Source organism: Mustela putorius, unplaced genomic scaffold (genome assembly GCF_011764305.1).
Source record: "Mustela putorius furo isolate JIRA1106 unplaced genomic scaffold, ASM1176430v1.1 tig00000081_pilon_pilon_pilon, whole genome shotgun sequence".
Taxonomy (NCBI): domain Eukaryota; kingdom Metazoa; phylum Chordata; class Mammalia; order Carnivora; family Mustelidae; genus Mustela; species Mustela putorius.
In genome coordinates this window covers 325,411-342,374 of record NW_025421272.1, presented here as the reverse complement: position 1 = coordinate 342,374, position 16,964 = coordinate 325,411, and the positions used below count along the sequence as shown (strand labels likewise).

The following is a 16,964-nucleotide window of genomic DNA, read 5'->3' as shown; positions in this document are numbered from 1 at the left end:
TAGGAATTTGTTTTTGGGGTGATGAAAATGTTCTAAAATTAGGTTATGGTGATAGTTGCACAGCTCCACAAATATGCTTAAAACCATTGAATTATACACTTTAAACGGGTGATTTTTATGGTAGGTTATGTCTCAAGCTGTTGGCAAAAAGATTACAGGAGAAACTATAGAATTTGGGGCAACAAGTAGCTCAAAGAACGCTGGTCATTATTCTTATTAAATAGGTCTCCCAAGAGCTAATTTAAAGCCCTAAAAGCAGTGAGCAGGGGCGCCAAAATTTCTAGCTCAGCCTGGGTCTTTAAGCCACTGAGTGTCTCTGGGCGAGTCCCCGAATCCTCAGTCCATCCTGGGTCTTCCCAGAGCGACTCATAAATGAATGGGTGAAACCATCCCTTCCCATATCTCTTGGAAAGGAGCCAGGGATTCAGGAGGCAGATGCGGAATCCCCAGCGCACTTCCTCAGCTTCTGACTGAGCGGCGCTTGCCGGTGACAGGCGGGCGGGGACAACCGGAAAGGCCCTTGGAGTTCTTTCAGGTAGGCTCTGTTGATTGACAGCCCGGGGGGGTGGGCTCCCGGTGACGGCTGCCCCGCCCCCTCACGTCGAGTAGGTTGGCGCCAGTCTAAGGGAGGTGGGCGGGCCCTGGGGTCCACGGCGCCTATTGGGCGTGGGGGGAAGCTCCCGAGAGGGACTAGGGCCCCGCCCCTGGCCTTGCGGCGGCCAATGGGCGCGGCGCGTGGGCGGGGCGTCGGCGGCGTCGGCGGCGGCCCGGAGGCTGAGGCGGCTGAGGTGGCTGAGGTGGCCGCTGGGGCTGAGGCGGCGGGCGCGGCCGGGATGGCGAAGAGCCGCGGAGAGAACGGGCCGCGCGCGCCCGCGGCCGAAGGGAGTCTGTCGGGGACCCGGGAGAGCCTGGCCCCGGGCCCCGACGCCGCAGCCGCCGACGAACTCAGCTCTCTCGGCTCGGACTCGGAGGCCAACGGCTTCGCCGAACGCCGCATCGACAAGTTCGGCTTCATCGTGGGCTCGCAGGGCGCGGAGGGCGCGTGAGTAGCTCCGGAGCTCGGGGCCGAGGGCCGGGGCTGGGTGCGGAATCCGCGCGGGGGCCCTAGACGCGGACAGAGCCTCCCTCTGGACGGACCGACATGTTCCCGTCCCAGCCTGGGACCACCGACCCTCCCCTCCCTGCCCCACCCCCACCTCCTCCCTAGAAGGACTGACCCGCCCCTCACTCGCGAGCCCCTTCCGACCTAAGGACAGACCGGCCAGTCCTACCTCCCCTTTGCCCCCGCCCTCCAGACACATTGACCCACCCCCAGGAAGCGCCCACAGTGCCCTCCTCCCAACGGCGAGACAGGAACGACAGACACCTGGCCCAGCCCCATCGCTGCCACCGCGGCCCAGCCCCACTGCTGCCACCAAGGCCTTAGGCCTGATTGACTGTGCCTAACGCCCCCCCACCCCGCACCTTGGAGACTCCCAGATGGCTGCCCCTCCCCCGACAGATATCCTCTCCACCCCCATCCCTCAAGACCCACAGACGCCCTGTAGCGACCCTGCTACCCCCACACCAGGGAGATACCTTAGGCAGACAGGACTTCAAAGGGACAGACCGCCCTGCCCTCATTCCACTCCAGGACAGACTGACTCTTACCTCAAGACACGCAGACTTCTGGGTGGACTGGACTGACATTGATCAGCTCCCTCCCAGACAGTCCCACCCTGGGGCAGAGAGTCCCTTCCATTCAGGGAAGGGTCACAGAATGCTCTCCTCCCCCTTTAGAGGCAGATTTCTTTGTCACTGGCAACAGGTGGGCAGACACTCCCCCTTCGCAGTTCCTACAGGGTGACAGTGCCTCACCTCCAGGACGGTCTATTGGTTACCTCTGTGTATGCTGTGGAAACAACTTACCTCCTCCCAAAACACTGACTCAAGGGGGCAGTCATAGAGCAGGGTCCTGCTGTAGTGCGCCCTGATTCCCCACCCCAGAGCATCCAGGATCCAGCTGGCAGGCAGAGAAATGTGAGGCAGCGTCTTCTCTCCAAGCTGGGTTACTGGGCGGCCACATTGCCCTACAGAACCCTCTGAACCTGGTCTGAACAGAGATCATATGTATAGGCTCACAGTCCCCTTAAGAAGGATAGACTCCAGACCCCACTCCCATCCCAGCTGTCCTGTCACATGAGACTAGTGTTCTGCACAAAACTGACAAGGCTCCCTCATGGTGCACCTCCCCTTCAACAGAGAGACTCACACAACAGGGGCCCACAGGACTCAGCCAGAATCCTACTCCATATGATCCTTTCTCCCTTTCTCTGACTGTCCAAGGCTCCTCCAGCCCCTCTTATGACTTAGGAAAGTGCCTTTACCATGTGTTAAGAACCCCACCCACACAAGCAGCCCCATAAAGGTCACTTCCGGGATTGTACCCAGTCCTAAAGCCTTGTATTTACTAGGCCTGCTTCTCCTTTGGAGAAACGTAGCTCCCTCCCCTAAGGAGAGTTCTCTCCTACCCACTGGATCTGTCTCTTCCAGCCTCTACCCACTTGCTCACAGAAGTATTCTGATGCCTCACCTTGATTTGATGCTTTGTCACAGCTCCTTAGGGATTAGCTTTTGAGAAACCAAAGGAGACTTGGGGTTTCTTTTTTTAATTGAGCAGTCACTAGGGATCAGGGCCCTGAGAGGGATGGGATCTTGAGAAGCAGGAAAGGAGTTACCAGTTGCATTTATGGGTTCTTGAAAGGAAGAGTTTAGATTTGCTGGTGAGTTCTAGGAGGTGAGAATTCCTACTACATTCTTATAGGCAGCTAACCAGATATCAGGGTACAGAGCAGTGTGATACAGGGGAAAAGGCCAGACTTAGGAAAAATATCATACTTTCTGGCTGTGTGACCTTGGGCAAGATCCTGAATCTCTGAGCCTATGCTCACCATAAAGGACAACAGTAACATGTACTCCCAAGATTATTGTGGGAATTAAATGAATTCATGTATATGACAGTACCTAGCACAGTGCCTGACCCACGTAGTGGCCTAGAAAAATGTCAGTTTCCTTTCTTTTCCTTCTAAGGATCTGAGAATTGATGAGAAAAATGAGGGCGTACCTCTGGCATTTATGAAGAGAGACGCCCCAGTGGGAGCACCTCCCTTTGGCTGTATTCCCTCACCAGGCAGCCAGACATCTGTCTTCTCCCACACTCCAGCCACAAACCCAGGCTTTGCAAATGCCCTCCTCATCACTGGGTTTATAGAACTGGGGCTGAGGTGGGATTCCAGGTTCCCTCCTCTCTCCCTGCCTCATTTTCTTGACCCTGTTGATCAACCTAAAATCTCTGGTGTCTGAAAACTTGGCTGTTCCCTTAGTTTATATTGTGGTTCCAAAGAAGCCAAAAGTAAGTCCCTGCCCAAGGCCAGAGGAGGGGAAGTTATGGGAAGTTTCAGGGTGACTGCTCTAAAGCTAATCTCGTGGTTAAGGGCTAGGAGTCCATGTGCTATCCCAGAGAAGTGAAACATTAGCACTGATGGCTGCATGGAGAGGGCAGGGACTCTGGCTCCAGATTAAAGGTCCATTTCAGCCACCCTGGACCAAAGGTTGTCTCAAGATGGTCAGTTTTGGCAGTTGCCAGGGGCTTAGGGGGTGGGGAAGAAAGCAGATCAGAGGCTACCCTGCTCAGGTAACTGTTATGTGCCCAGCATGAGTAGATTGTAAAATCATAGACTGTTAAAATTGGAAAGGATCTCAAGAGATTGACCCAGCTTAGTCCTTACTCTTACAGATGAGGAAACTGAGGCTCAGAGGGGCCTCTTAAAATCACACAGCTTATTAGTTGGCAGAACTAATGAGTCCAAGGTTTCTGATTCCTAGGTCAGGACAGTTTCCATTGCCTTCACCATCCATTAATATGGCCTATGGCCCCAGCAGAAAATCACGTGCCGGATAGGTGGAACAGAAGGTTCTTCGCAGGAACCTGCCTGCCCTCATCTTCCCCGACTTAGCTCAGCAGTGTAGGAGGCTAACAAGGACAGGCCAACAAGGGTAAGAATATGCTATCATCACCTGTTTGTTAGAATGATCAGCTTGAGGGCTGAGACCAGGCTTATTCACCTTTTTCTACTCAGGCCTGCAGAGAAGTATGTATTTAGTATGTATTTACTGAATGACATTTACTGACAGACATTTCAAGTCAGAAGGCTGAAAGTGACCTTAGAGATGGCTATCATCATACAGATAGGTAAACTGAGGCCTGAGAGAAGTGATTAGCCTCACCTCTTCAGTCTTTTAGAATCAGAACCAGAAAATGAGCCACGGACTCCTGATTCCTAGCCCTAGGCCCTTTACAGTTCTTCACTTGTCTGTCTTTTGAGCCTACTCTACAGGATATCTTTGGTGAGCCTGTAATAGTCTCTGCTTTCTTGTGAGCATTACCCAGTAAGTAAGGAGAGATAAGAAAGCAACCAGCCAGGGAAGGGCCCTGTGGTTGGCATGGATATAGATGGAGGTGCTGACAGCATTAGTTCATTTGGCTTGGCTGGGGGCTGACCTGGTTGTTGAAGCCCTGGAAGGACCAGAGGAAGAAAAAGAAGTGTTTCCAGCAGGAAAGGGTGGGAAGAGTGGTGTTACCATTCCTATCACTTTGGGGTAGGAAGAACAGATCTATATGGGAAAGGTCTTTCTGTAGCATAAAGGAGGTAGTCAGAGAAGGAAGGATACCAGTTGGATACCAGGTCTTCTGGGCCAAGGGAGATGGCCTGAGAGAGGTGGGTTCCTGACCTCCGTCTTTTCCCATGTGATTGCCAGGACTGGCCTGCTAAGGCTGGAGCTTCCCACCCAGTTTCAGTCTTCTCAGTGCTGCAGGCCAGATGAGGTGAGGAGCTATGCTTTCTGGGATCCCGTGGGTGTTGGCTTCCTGCTAGGGGAGAGAGGGATCTGAGCTGGGTCCAGAGAGAAACATCTGGAACAGTAGTATTGTCTTCTGCTGATTCAGTTCTCCTGTCCCCTGGGCTCTCCACTATTCCTAGCCAACTATGGCAGCCCTGTGGCTTTGGAAATCATAGAACTGGCTTAATTGGCATCTCTATAGTTTGGTCTATGCCAGTTTTTGTTGGGGCAGGGCCAGGGCCCTCCTGGCAGGCCAGAGCCTGTCTCCCTGCCTTCCCACCACCTTCTCCAGCTTATAAGCTCAGAACATCCTCTTTTCTTGAGCATTATGGTTCCCAGGAGAGCATGGAACTGGCAATGGAGTGGTCCCTGGGTGGTCCATCTGGAAGGAGGCAGCTGCAGATGTGGAGCCCTGGTCTGTGACTCTAAACCACAGGCCGTCCATTTTCTCTTTCTCTAGCTTCAAAGAAAAATCTGGTTTGGTGGCCTTTGTGGGTGTTCTGGGGCCTCAGACAAGGTTTGACTTGGTGAAGCAGGAGAGGAGACCAGTGCACCATCTGCTGCCCTGGGAAGGTGCCTGTGTGTCCGCCTGCTAAGAAATCCTAAGCTGTGGGAAAGAGATAAGGCGGTGGAGCCTACTTGATGTTTTGTCCTCCCAGCATCTGTGTCTGAAACAGAACCTCCAGAGGACCAGTGAGGCCTGGCTCTGGTCCAGCCACCCCATCTGTTTACACTGAGGTGGGGGAAAAAAGATGCTTTGTGTTTCCCTCTTTACACAAAAACTCTGGAGTCTGTCTTTGTGACTTTGGACATGTTACTTCACTTTACTAGGCCCCAGTTTCTCACTGTGAAATGGTTGTGATAATACTGATTTTTGCAGGGGTTTTTGTGAGGTTTACAGGAATTGATGTTTGAAAAGAGTCTAGCACACTGTAGGTGCTCAGTGAATGTTCTTGCTGTTGCTTCTGCTGCTGCTGCTTCTCCTCCTTCTTCTTTCTTTTTTCAGTAATCTCTATACCCAGCATAAGGCTTGAACCCATTACCCTGAGATCAAGAGTTGCATGCTCTTCTGACTGAGCTAGCCAGGAAACCCTGTTCTTACTCCTTTTTAAGATTGGAGTGGCTAGTGGTTATGTCTTTTTCATTTTCTACTTGCATCTCTAGATACAGTGATGAGTGTCAGTGGGGTTTATTCCCCTGTGAGCAGGAGTGAACTGTAACCAGTGTTGTACCCTAACTTTCCCCTGAGAGGGGTAGTTACCGCCATTCTATAGGTGAGCATACCAAAGATCTGAGAAGAAAGTTTCTGAGGTTTGCCAGCTGGTAAATGGCAGAACTAGGTCTAGAACCTGTTTCCCAATGCTAAATGCAGTGACTAAGCCTTGCTTAGGCGGCAGCAGGCAGATGACAGGTGCTCACTAGTCCCTGAGGCCCCCACACCCAGAACAGGAGTTAGCAGGAACTTGGCTACCTCCCCATCCTGGTGTGGAGGGCAAGGTAGGTCTTATGACAGCAAAAGTCCATAGCCAGCCAGGTCAGAGAAGGACCCAGTGAGAAAGATCCTTGGGAGGCCCTGGAAGCATGACAAGATGAAGCCTGGTCTAGCTGTCCCATAGGCCAGAGTCCATGCTGCATTGCTGTTGACCCCAAAATACTGCTGAATGGTCATCTGACTTTGATATCCATTCTGTGCCTTTGTTTCTTTGTAGCTAAGGCAGTATTATGTTTCCTGTACAGGTGAGGAATCCCATGTTCGGAAAAGCCTTGCAGTTAGTTAACTTTGGAGCCAAATTAAGGAGGAATCCCAGATCTTCTGATTAGGGTAGCCCAGTGCTACCCTACATGTCACTCACTGCCCATTCTTTTCCTGACTCAGCCATTTGAGCCTCCAGGCTAGGATACATTGTCCACCAGAGCAGAACCCAGCCATTATCCACCTATTGTCAGTGCCCTAGCTGGTTACTTCATCCTGCAGGCAGTACACATGAGGGGAGGACACCTCCTTTAGAGGCTTTGCTCTTCCAGGCCCAATGACCCTCCCTGGCAGGGAGGAAACTGTCCTGTCTGCCCCACTGGCAAACCAACACTCCTGATGCTTCACCTGCTTAGAAGCCTCCTATCCAGGATTTCAGGGCAGCTGCCAAGTTTGGCTTTAATCTAGTTTACCTTTCTCTTTCCCTTCTTCATCCCACCCCAGCCTCTGCATGCCCTCTGAAGCTCCTCTGAGACTGTCACAGCTTAGTTCTTCACTGCTCATCAGGGAGGGAAGTAGGCAGCAGACTCAAGAGACTGGGAGAGAAAGCCAAGGCTTACTTTTGCCAGCTTATCCATCTTAGTAGTGAGTTTATTTACCAAACATTTATTTATTATTTATTTATTTTTAAAAGATTGTTTATTTATTTATTTGGTAGAGATCACAAGTAGACAGGCAGGCAGAAGATCTGGGATTCCTCCTTAATTTGGCTCCAAAGTTAGCTAACTGCAAGGCTTTTCCGAACATGGGATTCCTCACCTGTACAGGGGTAGGGGGCGGGAAGCAGGCTCCCTGCTGAGCAGAGAACCTGATGCTGGGCTGATCCCAGGACCCTGGGATCATGACCTGAGCTGACAGCAGAGGCTTAAACCCATTGAGCCACCCAGGCACCCCTACCAAACATTGAGCATCACTCTGTCAGCCCCTGTGATTGGGACAAAGGCTACAGAACTGAACGAAGCATTTGTGTCTTGTTGCCCTCAAGAGGATCACAGACTTGTTGGAAAATAGAACCACAGACAAATCATTACAGTGTTGAGCAATAAAGACTATAGTTGAGGTGTGCGGTTTCTTTGAAATATATAGGAAGAGGCAGCCAGCTTCATCTATAGGAGCCCAGAATGAAGTGACATTTGATCCAGGCCTCAGAAGGAGCAAGGAAGGGCATTTCATTGGGTGGGAGGGTACCTATCTGCAAAGTCCCCCTAAAAACTGGCTGTTTGAGAAATGTAGTGTACCAAGAGCAGAGGTGACAAGAAGAGAACAAGGCAGGAGGAGGATGTGAAGCAGGGGGAGACTAGGAAAATAGGTTGGGAGGACCATGCCTAACCTTCAATGTCAGACTTAGGCCTCCTTTGTTTCATCAAGGTCAGTCTGGTGCTGGTATAGAGAGCAGCTGGACCACAAGCAGTGAGATCAGTTGGGGGAGTTCAGGATAGCCCAAAAGGGCTATGGAGAGGCGTGGAAGAAGTTTGGAGCTATGAGGATGAAGAAGCCAGCAAATCAGCAAGGCTTGATGCCTGACTGGCTTTGTGGACTAATGAGGAATTGGGAAGGCTTGGGACAAGCTGAAGTGGCCCTGGCCTCTCACAGAACCCATACTAGGGCCCTTTGACCACAGGGAGGGTAGGCCAGCTGTAGCCTTCCTCTGAAGTGGACATTGGGCTGCTGCTGACTTTGCCTTGTTACAGCCTCAGGCTCCCCAAGGTGCCTGGCATGGCTGGTATGCCCAGAACACATCAAGGAGTTCTTTGTCTCTCTCCAGTAGGAGAGCGGGTTAGCTGGCCTGGTTGGGAGGGGCTGGGTGAGTGGTACTGAGCTTTGTGCTCTCTGCCGGGTAAACATATTGGATGGCAAAGAAAGCTACAAGAAGAGCTCTCTCGGGGCGCCTGGGTGGCTCAGTGGGTTAAAGCCTCTGCCTTCAGCTCAGGTCATGATCCCAGGATCGAGCTCCGCATAGAGCTCTCTGCTCAGCGGGGAGCCTGCTTCCTCCTCTCTCTCTCTCTCTCTCTCTCTCTCTCTGCTTGCCTCTCTGCCTACTTGTGATCTCTGTCAAAATAAATAAATAAAATCTTTAAAAAAAAAAAAGCTTAAAAAAAAAAAAAAAGAAGAGCTCTCTCTTCTTCAAAGAGAGAGGGGAAATGCCTGAGGGCATGGAAAACCAGCCATAAGGTGGCATGCAGGGTAGATGTGGGGCTTTGGGTATAGATAAACTGATCAAGTCTGCGCAGATGGCAGCCAGGGCCAGCTTGATCTCTCCCTGAGTCTTTATCCTATTCCTGGAGCTGGGTCCTCAGCTGGGGCAAGTGGAAGTAAGCCCTGTACCTATAAGAAGGTGAACACCTTAGCACTTAGGGGCATCGCCAGTCATTTCTCAGAGGTGAAAGATTCTGGCTGGAAATGTGGGTTTAGGCCAGTAGTGGGAAAAGACTGTGAATGAGGCACAGGAGTCAAGCTGCTGGTGTTGGCTCCACCACTGACCCCTTACGGTGTGTGACTTAGGTATGTCCCCTCTCCTGACCATGAGACTGATGCTCCCTGTTTCTCACTGAGCTCTTACTATGTGTGCAGCTGTGTGCTTGGCTAGGGGAATGCAGACCTGGTCCTGCCCTCCAAGGGACATAGAGCCTAGCAAGGAATTCAGATATTCAATAGGTAATTAAAGGTGTGGCCTGTGTGCAAAAGGATCGTGAGGATCCAATGAGATAACTGGATTAGGAGCATAGCATATACAAAGACTGCTGAACAGGGGTCAGGAGATCTGAGTCCCCCGAGCCTCCTCGTTGGATCCCTAACTAGTTGTGTGACCTTGAGAAAGTTGTTTAATCTTTGTAAGCCTCAGTTTCCCTCACATATAAACCAAGGCAGTTTTAATGGGATGATGCTGAAGAGCTCTTTTGCTTCTAACATTCTGAGACTGACCTTGAAGTATATGAAAAGTGCTTTTTTATGAGGTACCATGCAAGTGCATAGGGTCATCATGGCACAGCCCACAGAGGCCGGTTCTTCCAGGATGCTCTGTTCTTCCTATAGAGGACCTCTCTTTGTGTGTAGGACCAGTAGCCCCCATGATTTCAGGAGTGTAATCAAATCAAAGGATACTTTCCTTTGTCTAGCTCTTCAGTGTGCAAAGTGCTTTCATTCCCATTGTCTTGTGGTAGTCCTTACAGGAGCAATGGGAAATCTGTAGGGTAAGTTTTATTTTCCCTGTTTACAGCCAAGGAAACCAAAATTAGGCAAGTGATGGAATTGGGCCTGGAACCCAAGAGTCCTCATTTCCAGTTTTCTATCTTACCAGAGTTGGTGGCCACTGTGTGACCTCTTTGGCTCCTCCCTGTCCCAGCTTTAGGACTTCAGTCCAACCATAAGTGTCTGTGCTTCTCCTAGTAGGCATCTCAAGTTGTTTGAGGTGTGATGCATGGTACACTTTCTGTCCCAGACCTCCAAACACAGCTCCTCACATGTACCCTAAGACAAGGCAAGACCAGCTGGCTAGTGAGGGGGCCCAGGAACATAGTGTGGAGAACTCTTGTTCCTCCAGAGTGCAGCCTGGACCCTGGGCTCTGTGTGTCCGGGAGTTATCTTTCCCAGCCAAACAGTTTTGGAGGATGCTGCTTCTTTTCCTTCCCCTTCTGTCTTGGTTTCACAAAAAGGGAGAACCTAAATCTGGGACCAGGAGAGCCTGGATTCAAGACGTCTACCAGCAGACCTGATTTCAAGTCCTGGCTCTGTCACTTTCTAGTCATGTGACCTGAGGTAAATGGCCAGTTGGTGGCACTGGGAGAAGAGGAGGTGTTATGAAGATAAAGAGAGGTGATGTTGGTAAACACCCAGCATAGTGTGTGCCACAAAATAAAGGTACAGAGTGGCTCTTAAAATTCGAGTGTGAATTGTGTGAATTCAGGCCTTTGGCCTAATGGTGAAGATCCAGATTCCTTCATGTTCTCTGCTTACCACACTTGGGGCCTCAGGGGTAAGGAGTCCCACTCAGCTTGTGGTCTGGAGCTTTCTGACCTCCCAGGGCAAGCTGGGAAATCCCCCCCTCCCCAATCAGTTCCTCTTTGAGTCATTTGGAACAGAGTCCTCAGGTGACCCTGACTTGGAGGATATCTGATCTTCCTTCTCTTTGGTCTGTGAAGATAAAACAGAAGTGAAAATAGAGGTGTGTCTGCTGAAAAATTCAACTTGAAGCCAGCAACCATATTGCTGCTTGGGGTCTCAGCCCCCTGGGTAATGACAGTCACTTGGAGAAGAAATCAGAACTTGCATCATAATTGCCACCATCCTCCTTCTATACTCCATGTGGACTTTCATCCCAGGCTTCCTGTCCTGCCTCTGAGTGACCCCTTCCATCCTCCCAGCATAGTCACATGATAGTGCCATTGTACAGAGAAGCCTGCATGGTGGACCAGGCTGGACCATCATAATCCCCATATTACAGAGGGAGATACCAAATCTCAGAGAGGTAAAGTGACTTGCCAAGCATCACAGTTTATGGCTGTGAGTCCATCAAGTTCCCTGGGATCAGGGCTAGTGTGCCTGTAGGCCAGTGGTCAGCACTCTGTGCTGGAGTTGAGTGACAGAGTAGGAGAAGAGCGGGGCCTCAGTTCATCACCCAGGACTATCTTCTGCTCACCTTGTACCTTAGATAGTTACTTGCTTGCTGAAAACATGTTTCTTCATCTTTGGAAGGTGGTGGGGGTTGAGGGGTGATAATTAGAGGACCTATTTCATAGGCTTGTTGTCAGGATTAAATGAAATAATGTAAGTTAAGTGCTGAGTACCATGTCTGTTTTATAGCAAGTGCCTGGTTAAGTGCTCTAACAGATATTAGGTTACATTAATTGAGTATTAGAATTGTAATGTTATAAAAGGCTGTCATCAAGCACATCTGTGTTCAGCCTTGTGCTGGGCTTTAAGGAAGATCCAGAGCTGGTATAAGGCCAGAGAGGAAATGTTCTTTATCAAGTACTTTCGGTATTTTACCCACCTGATCTCAAGGTAGAAGATAGTATTCCCATCTCACTGTGGAGAAAACTGAAACACAGAATTCCTGAGATCACAAAGCTAATGATTCTGTCAGCACACATTTATTGGGCACCAGTTCCATACAGGCTCTGTTCTAGGCCCAGGACACACTGTGGAGAATGAGATGAGCAGAACCCTCTAGGAGCACACCTTCTTATGGAATGCTGCCTCAGCAGAGCGATGGTCCGGTGGAGAAGCCTTACCTGCTCCACTAGACTGCTCACATTCCCTAAAGAAGCCGTGCCCTTTTCTGTTAACTTGTGCTTAACTGGGTCTCCTGCCTGCTGTGCCTTTTCTCCTTTCTCACCCTGGCCACTTCCTGTCACCCTTTGAAGACCATCTTAAAAGTCAGCTCCCCTTTAAAGCTTTACCTGAATAACCCCCCAACCACTATCACCACCTTGGGGGCTTCTTGTAGTTTCTTAGCACTTCCCACATACTTCTGTGATAGCACTTCCATATATACCAGTTATCCACTCATCCATCTGTTTCCTCTGCCAGATTGACCTCTTCAAGGGCATTTTATTCTTCTCTTTGTAGATTCAGGCCTGGAGAAATGTGTATAGAATATAATGAGGAGCTGATTGTGTTCTGTCCCTGGAGTAGTTAGGAAAGGCTTTGTAGACATGAGAGGGAGTTCTGAATGAGGCCTTGGAAGATGAGTGGGACTGAATTGGAGTGGGGGTAGGGGTGTAGGGGTGATGGAGGGCGGTTTCAGGAGAGGGCCACCTACAGATAGGGCTGGGGAAAGAAGAGGGATATTTAGAGAAAGTAGGAGGGCCTGAGAGCCAGAGCCTTAGGTTTCTGTTGGACAAGGAGGGCAGTAGGGAGCCTGGAAGGAAGCAGTGAGTCAAACAGTGAGTCAAAAATTAATTGGTTAAGATGTATCAAAAGGTCTAGCAGTTTAGGTAAGGATGGGTGAGAGGGCTGTACATGAGTCAGGATGACCCCTGGGTGCCCACAGTCAGATTGTGATCTGGGGACCTGGTTGCCTGTGGGAAGTTTCAAACACTACTCTGCCTGCTAAGGGAAGGGGTTTGGGGAAGGGAAGTTTTCTACTGAGAATAGTCTCCATAACCTTCTGCAGTCAGTCCTCAGGGAGAGCTGCCCTGGGGGTTTTTGCCATGGTCTGTGCCTGCCCCTAGCCAGGTGGGTGGGGTGGGTGGGGAATGGGGCGAATGGGGGTTCCTTGCTTTTTGGAGCCAGCAAGGCTGATGCCTAAAGGAACCATTTCTTCTGCCTGACATCAAGAGGGGAGGAGCTGAACAGAGTGGAGAGCTGGGCAGAGGCCCAGGGCACCAAGGCCAGTGAAGGGTGGAGAGAACCTGTTTACCATTGTGTACTCACCCAGTCTGGAAGGAGCAAAGCCAGGGAATTCCTTATGGGGAAGGGAGGCAGGACCAGAACTAGCTTGCACTGGGAATTGGGGAGAATGAAGCAAGCCAGACTCTCACCCAGACAGAGAGCCTGGACATTGCCCTAGCCTTAAGTCAGTGGCTGCCAGACCGCAGGAGGGAGCGCCAGGCTGCTGCAGACCATCTTCCTTTTCCACACTGTCTCACAGCATGGCCTCGGGCGGATCACTTACTCTATGGGCTATAGGCCTCCATGGCTGTCTGGGAGGAGGTAGTCTCACTGGGTGATCTCACAGTCTTCCCAGCCCTGTCTGTCAGCCATTTGCACCCCTCCCCGCTCCAACCCACCCTCTCTTGCTTTCCAGTTTCCTATCATCAGTTATTATGGAGCCGGGATAAAAGTTATTTATACTTTCAGTCATTACCACCTCTTAGGTTAATGAACTCCTGAGGTTGTTACCCAGCGTGCAAAGTAGGTCAGCCTTTTGTTTATCCTCACTTTTTCCAGCTCTGGGAGAGTGGAGCCTCCCCCACCCTTGTCCCTGGATCTGTCATTGGCTGTGCTCTTTCTGTACGTCCACTTCCCAGTTTTCCACACTTTTTTGTTGCTCATTCCTGCCCTTCTCAACACAGAGGGTAGTGATTCTCTGCTGGGTGCTAAAAAAGAGAGAAGAGAATGTGACAGGCACTGAGGCCTTTAGGTTATATTGAGGCCAGGTGGTTAGACACTTTATATTTATTGGATAATTTAGTGCTTAAGTGGCAGCTTCCATTTCCAGGCTGTGTAACCTTGGGCAGATTACTCAGCCGTGCTGAGCTTTAGTTTTCTTGTCTATTAAATGGAGATAATAAAAGCTACTTCCTTGGGGAATTGTGTGCATATGTGGTACTTGGCAGAGCTACTTCATGGCCAGTGCTGGAAATGTGTCCACTCTTACTGCCTCATGTGATCTTTACTGCTGCCCTCTAAGGAGTTGGCATTGCCCCCATATTACAGACAGGGTACCTTCTCAGAGGGGAGCAGCCTGCCCACTTTCAGACAGCTATAAAATAAGATCTAGAGTTGGGATCAGAAGCCAGGAATTACAGTCTCTATGTCATTAAGTAAATTACTTAATCTCTCTGGGCGTCAATTCCTTCATGGGTAAAATGGGCATAATTTGCCCTGCTGCATGTGTTTGTGTCTGTGTGTGTGGACCAGTCAGATGAGAAAAAGGATATGAAAGTAGTAGGTAAGCTGCAAATACCAGTCACCTAATAGCTACCATTTGCTGGCTGCTCACCAGGCTGGGCCCTTACATATATTTATTCCTTGTTGCAGTCCTATGAAATCTGAGGTGTGTATTATGGTCCCACTTAAAGATGAGGAATTTGAGACCAGGAACTTGAGTATTTTGCCCAGGGTCTCCCAGCTGGAGGAGCTGGAATGGAAACCTAGGTTGGTTGGCTTCAAGATACCCTCTCTGTTCACTCTCCCCATTCCCCAGCTGGCCTCCAGTGGTTGAGGTGAGGAGAATCAAATCCTATAGTCTATGACCTTGGGCTTTCTTTTTGGGCTATGTTTCTCTTCAAATGAAGAGGCTTTCTGTTTGGGTTGGAGAGTGAGGCTTGGAAGAGGAGATTAAACTGGGGGTTCCTTGGGTCCAAGATTTGTCTTCCACCATCGGATGAAGGGGGCATGGGCACCATACCTGGCTGACTGCCAGCCAGAAGGGCTGAGGTATGCTTAGGCAGAAGGCAGACAGCTAGAAGGACCAGTAGGGAGAGAGCCAACAGTCCTTGGTCTTATAGCCTGGGGAACTGGCCTTGTTCCTCTGAGCTCTTGCAAACTTCGGCTTCTCGGTTTGGGGAGAAGGCCAGGAAACTGGGAGCCTACAGACCATGGGGTCAGGAAAGCATCGCTGCTGCTTTGGGCCATGGTCTGGCATAGCACAGCTAAGTCTAGTTCAGCCTGAGAGCTCAACAGAATCTGGGATCAGTTACCCCCTGGCTGCCCACTTTTGTCTGCTCTTTGCCTTTCTCCCTCAGGAGGGAGTGGCCGGCAAACAGCACATTGCCCAGGCTTGCCGTTTCCTTACTGAGGTAGTGCTTGGGAGCTGTGCCCATCCAGCATATTGGCCTCACTGAGCATTGCTGCGTATAGGCAGGCTGCTCCCTGGGGCAGTTGCAGCATTGGGGATGGGGATGGACTGTCTCCACGGACTTGGGCACCAAAGATAGAGCCCCACAGTGGCATATGGAGTACGGCTGATTTCCTCACAGTCTTCCCAGGGGAGTCCAAAGCAGCATATGAGTCACTGTGGCAGAGGGGAAGCCCTGGTTCTACCACCTAACTTAGTAGCTTTGTGACTTTTCCCAAGTCATATAACCTCTCTGATTGAGTCAAGTTTCTCATGTGCCAAATAGTAATTAATCTATTAATCAGCGAGGGATCTGCCTCACTGAGCTATTAGTGGCACAGATAAAATTGGTATAGGCTGAAGTGGCTTATAGTCCTGAATGCAATTCAAATGAAAGTGATGATACCATGAAGAAAAGCAAGCAGGCACCTGTTAAATACCTATGAGATGCTTGGTGGGAGTTATAAAAGTTCAAGATCAGTCCAGTTAGGGAGGAACAGTGCTAAGCAATATGAGCAAGTTGTAATGAAGTGTTCGTTTCATCTCTTGATTCATTAATGAATTACTGCTGAAATCAGTTTTAGGGGATTGGGACCAGCATTAAAAAAGGACAAAAGAAATAGACTAGAATAATATAAAATTAAAATGAAAATTTCAGAGTGCATGTAAGAGTAAATTATTTCATAAAATGTATTTCAGTTATACATGTGTGTATGTGTGTGTAAAATCTAAGTATAAAATGTATTTCTTATTGTGGATCTCAGTTCTAAAACTTTGAGAAATGGTATTCTAAGTCAAGATAGAGGTCTTCAGGTTGGAGGACAGTTAATGTAATCGGGGCAGGCGTGGAGGCTATGTGGAGGCTGAGGGCTTACCCTGTAGGAACAGAGGAGTATAGTTTAAGGGTCAAGAGCCTGGGCTGTGGAGTCAGGCAAGCCTGAGTTTGACTCCCAGCTCTGTCACTTCCAGCCATATGGCCTTGAGGGAGGCACTTAGCTTTACTAAGTCTTGGATTCTACTTCTGGAAAATAGAGATAATGGTATGGTAGGGTTATTATGAAATAGGAATAGGAAGAAATTCCTAAGCAGTAAGTGCTGTATAAATGGTAACTGCTATTGCTGCTGGTATTTGAAGTTGTGGTTTTTATTGTTATATTGGGCTCTGAAGGAGTTGCTGTGACTTGGAGAGGGGAGAAGGGCCTTCCAGGTAAAGATGGATGGTTGAAAAGGGATAAGCACTTGTGTGCCTGGTATGAGACTGGTCTGAGATTTGTGCCACCTTAAAAGAGGGTATTGAGGGGCGCCTGGGTGGCTCAGTGGTTGGGCCGCTGCCTTCGGCTCAGGTCATGATCTCAGGGTCCTGGGATGGAGCCCCACATCAGGCTCTCTGCTCAGCAGGGAGCCTGCTTCCTCCTCTCTCTCTGCCTGCCTCTCTGCCTGCTTGTGGTCTCTCTCTGTCAAATAAATAAATAAAATCTTTAAAAAAAAAAAAAAGAGGGTATTGAGAGTATAGATAGATGTTACCAGGAAAATTTTGGCATTGCACGGGGAAGAAAGTTTTAAGAGTAAAAGTTTCAACAATAGGGTGGCTTCACCTGGTGATAATGAGGCCCCATCCCTAGTGGAATCCTAATGCGGGTTGGGCCACTAGAGACTGTTCTCACTGGGCTCTTTTGATTGCAGAGACTCCCTCAGGCCACCTTAAAGAAAGAGGGGTTTTCTGAAGGGTAAGTGAAGCCCTTGAACTGACGCTCCCTTGATGTGCCATTTGGTAATTTAAACTGGGCATTTGGTCAGCTTCCCTGTCACTAGAAGCTGGCTCATGCTCTT

The 16,964-nt window shown here is 49.8% G+C and overlaps 1 protein-coding gene across 1 annotated transcript in view; it reads left to right on the top strand.

The window, feature by feature from the left end:
• Window positions 1-417: 417 nt before the first annotated feature.
• TBC1D10A (TBC1 domain family member 10A) overlaps window positions 418-16,964 on the top strand; it is a 31,524-nt gene continuing 14,977 nt past the window's right edge. The window contains exon 1 of the mRNA XM_004766572.2: window positions 418-1,042. Coding sequence (XP_004766629.2) covers window positions 723-1,042 — 320 coding nt within the window. The 5' untranslated portion in view covers window positions 418-722. The remainder of the gene's footprint in view (window positions 1,043-16,964) is intronic.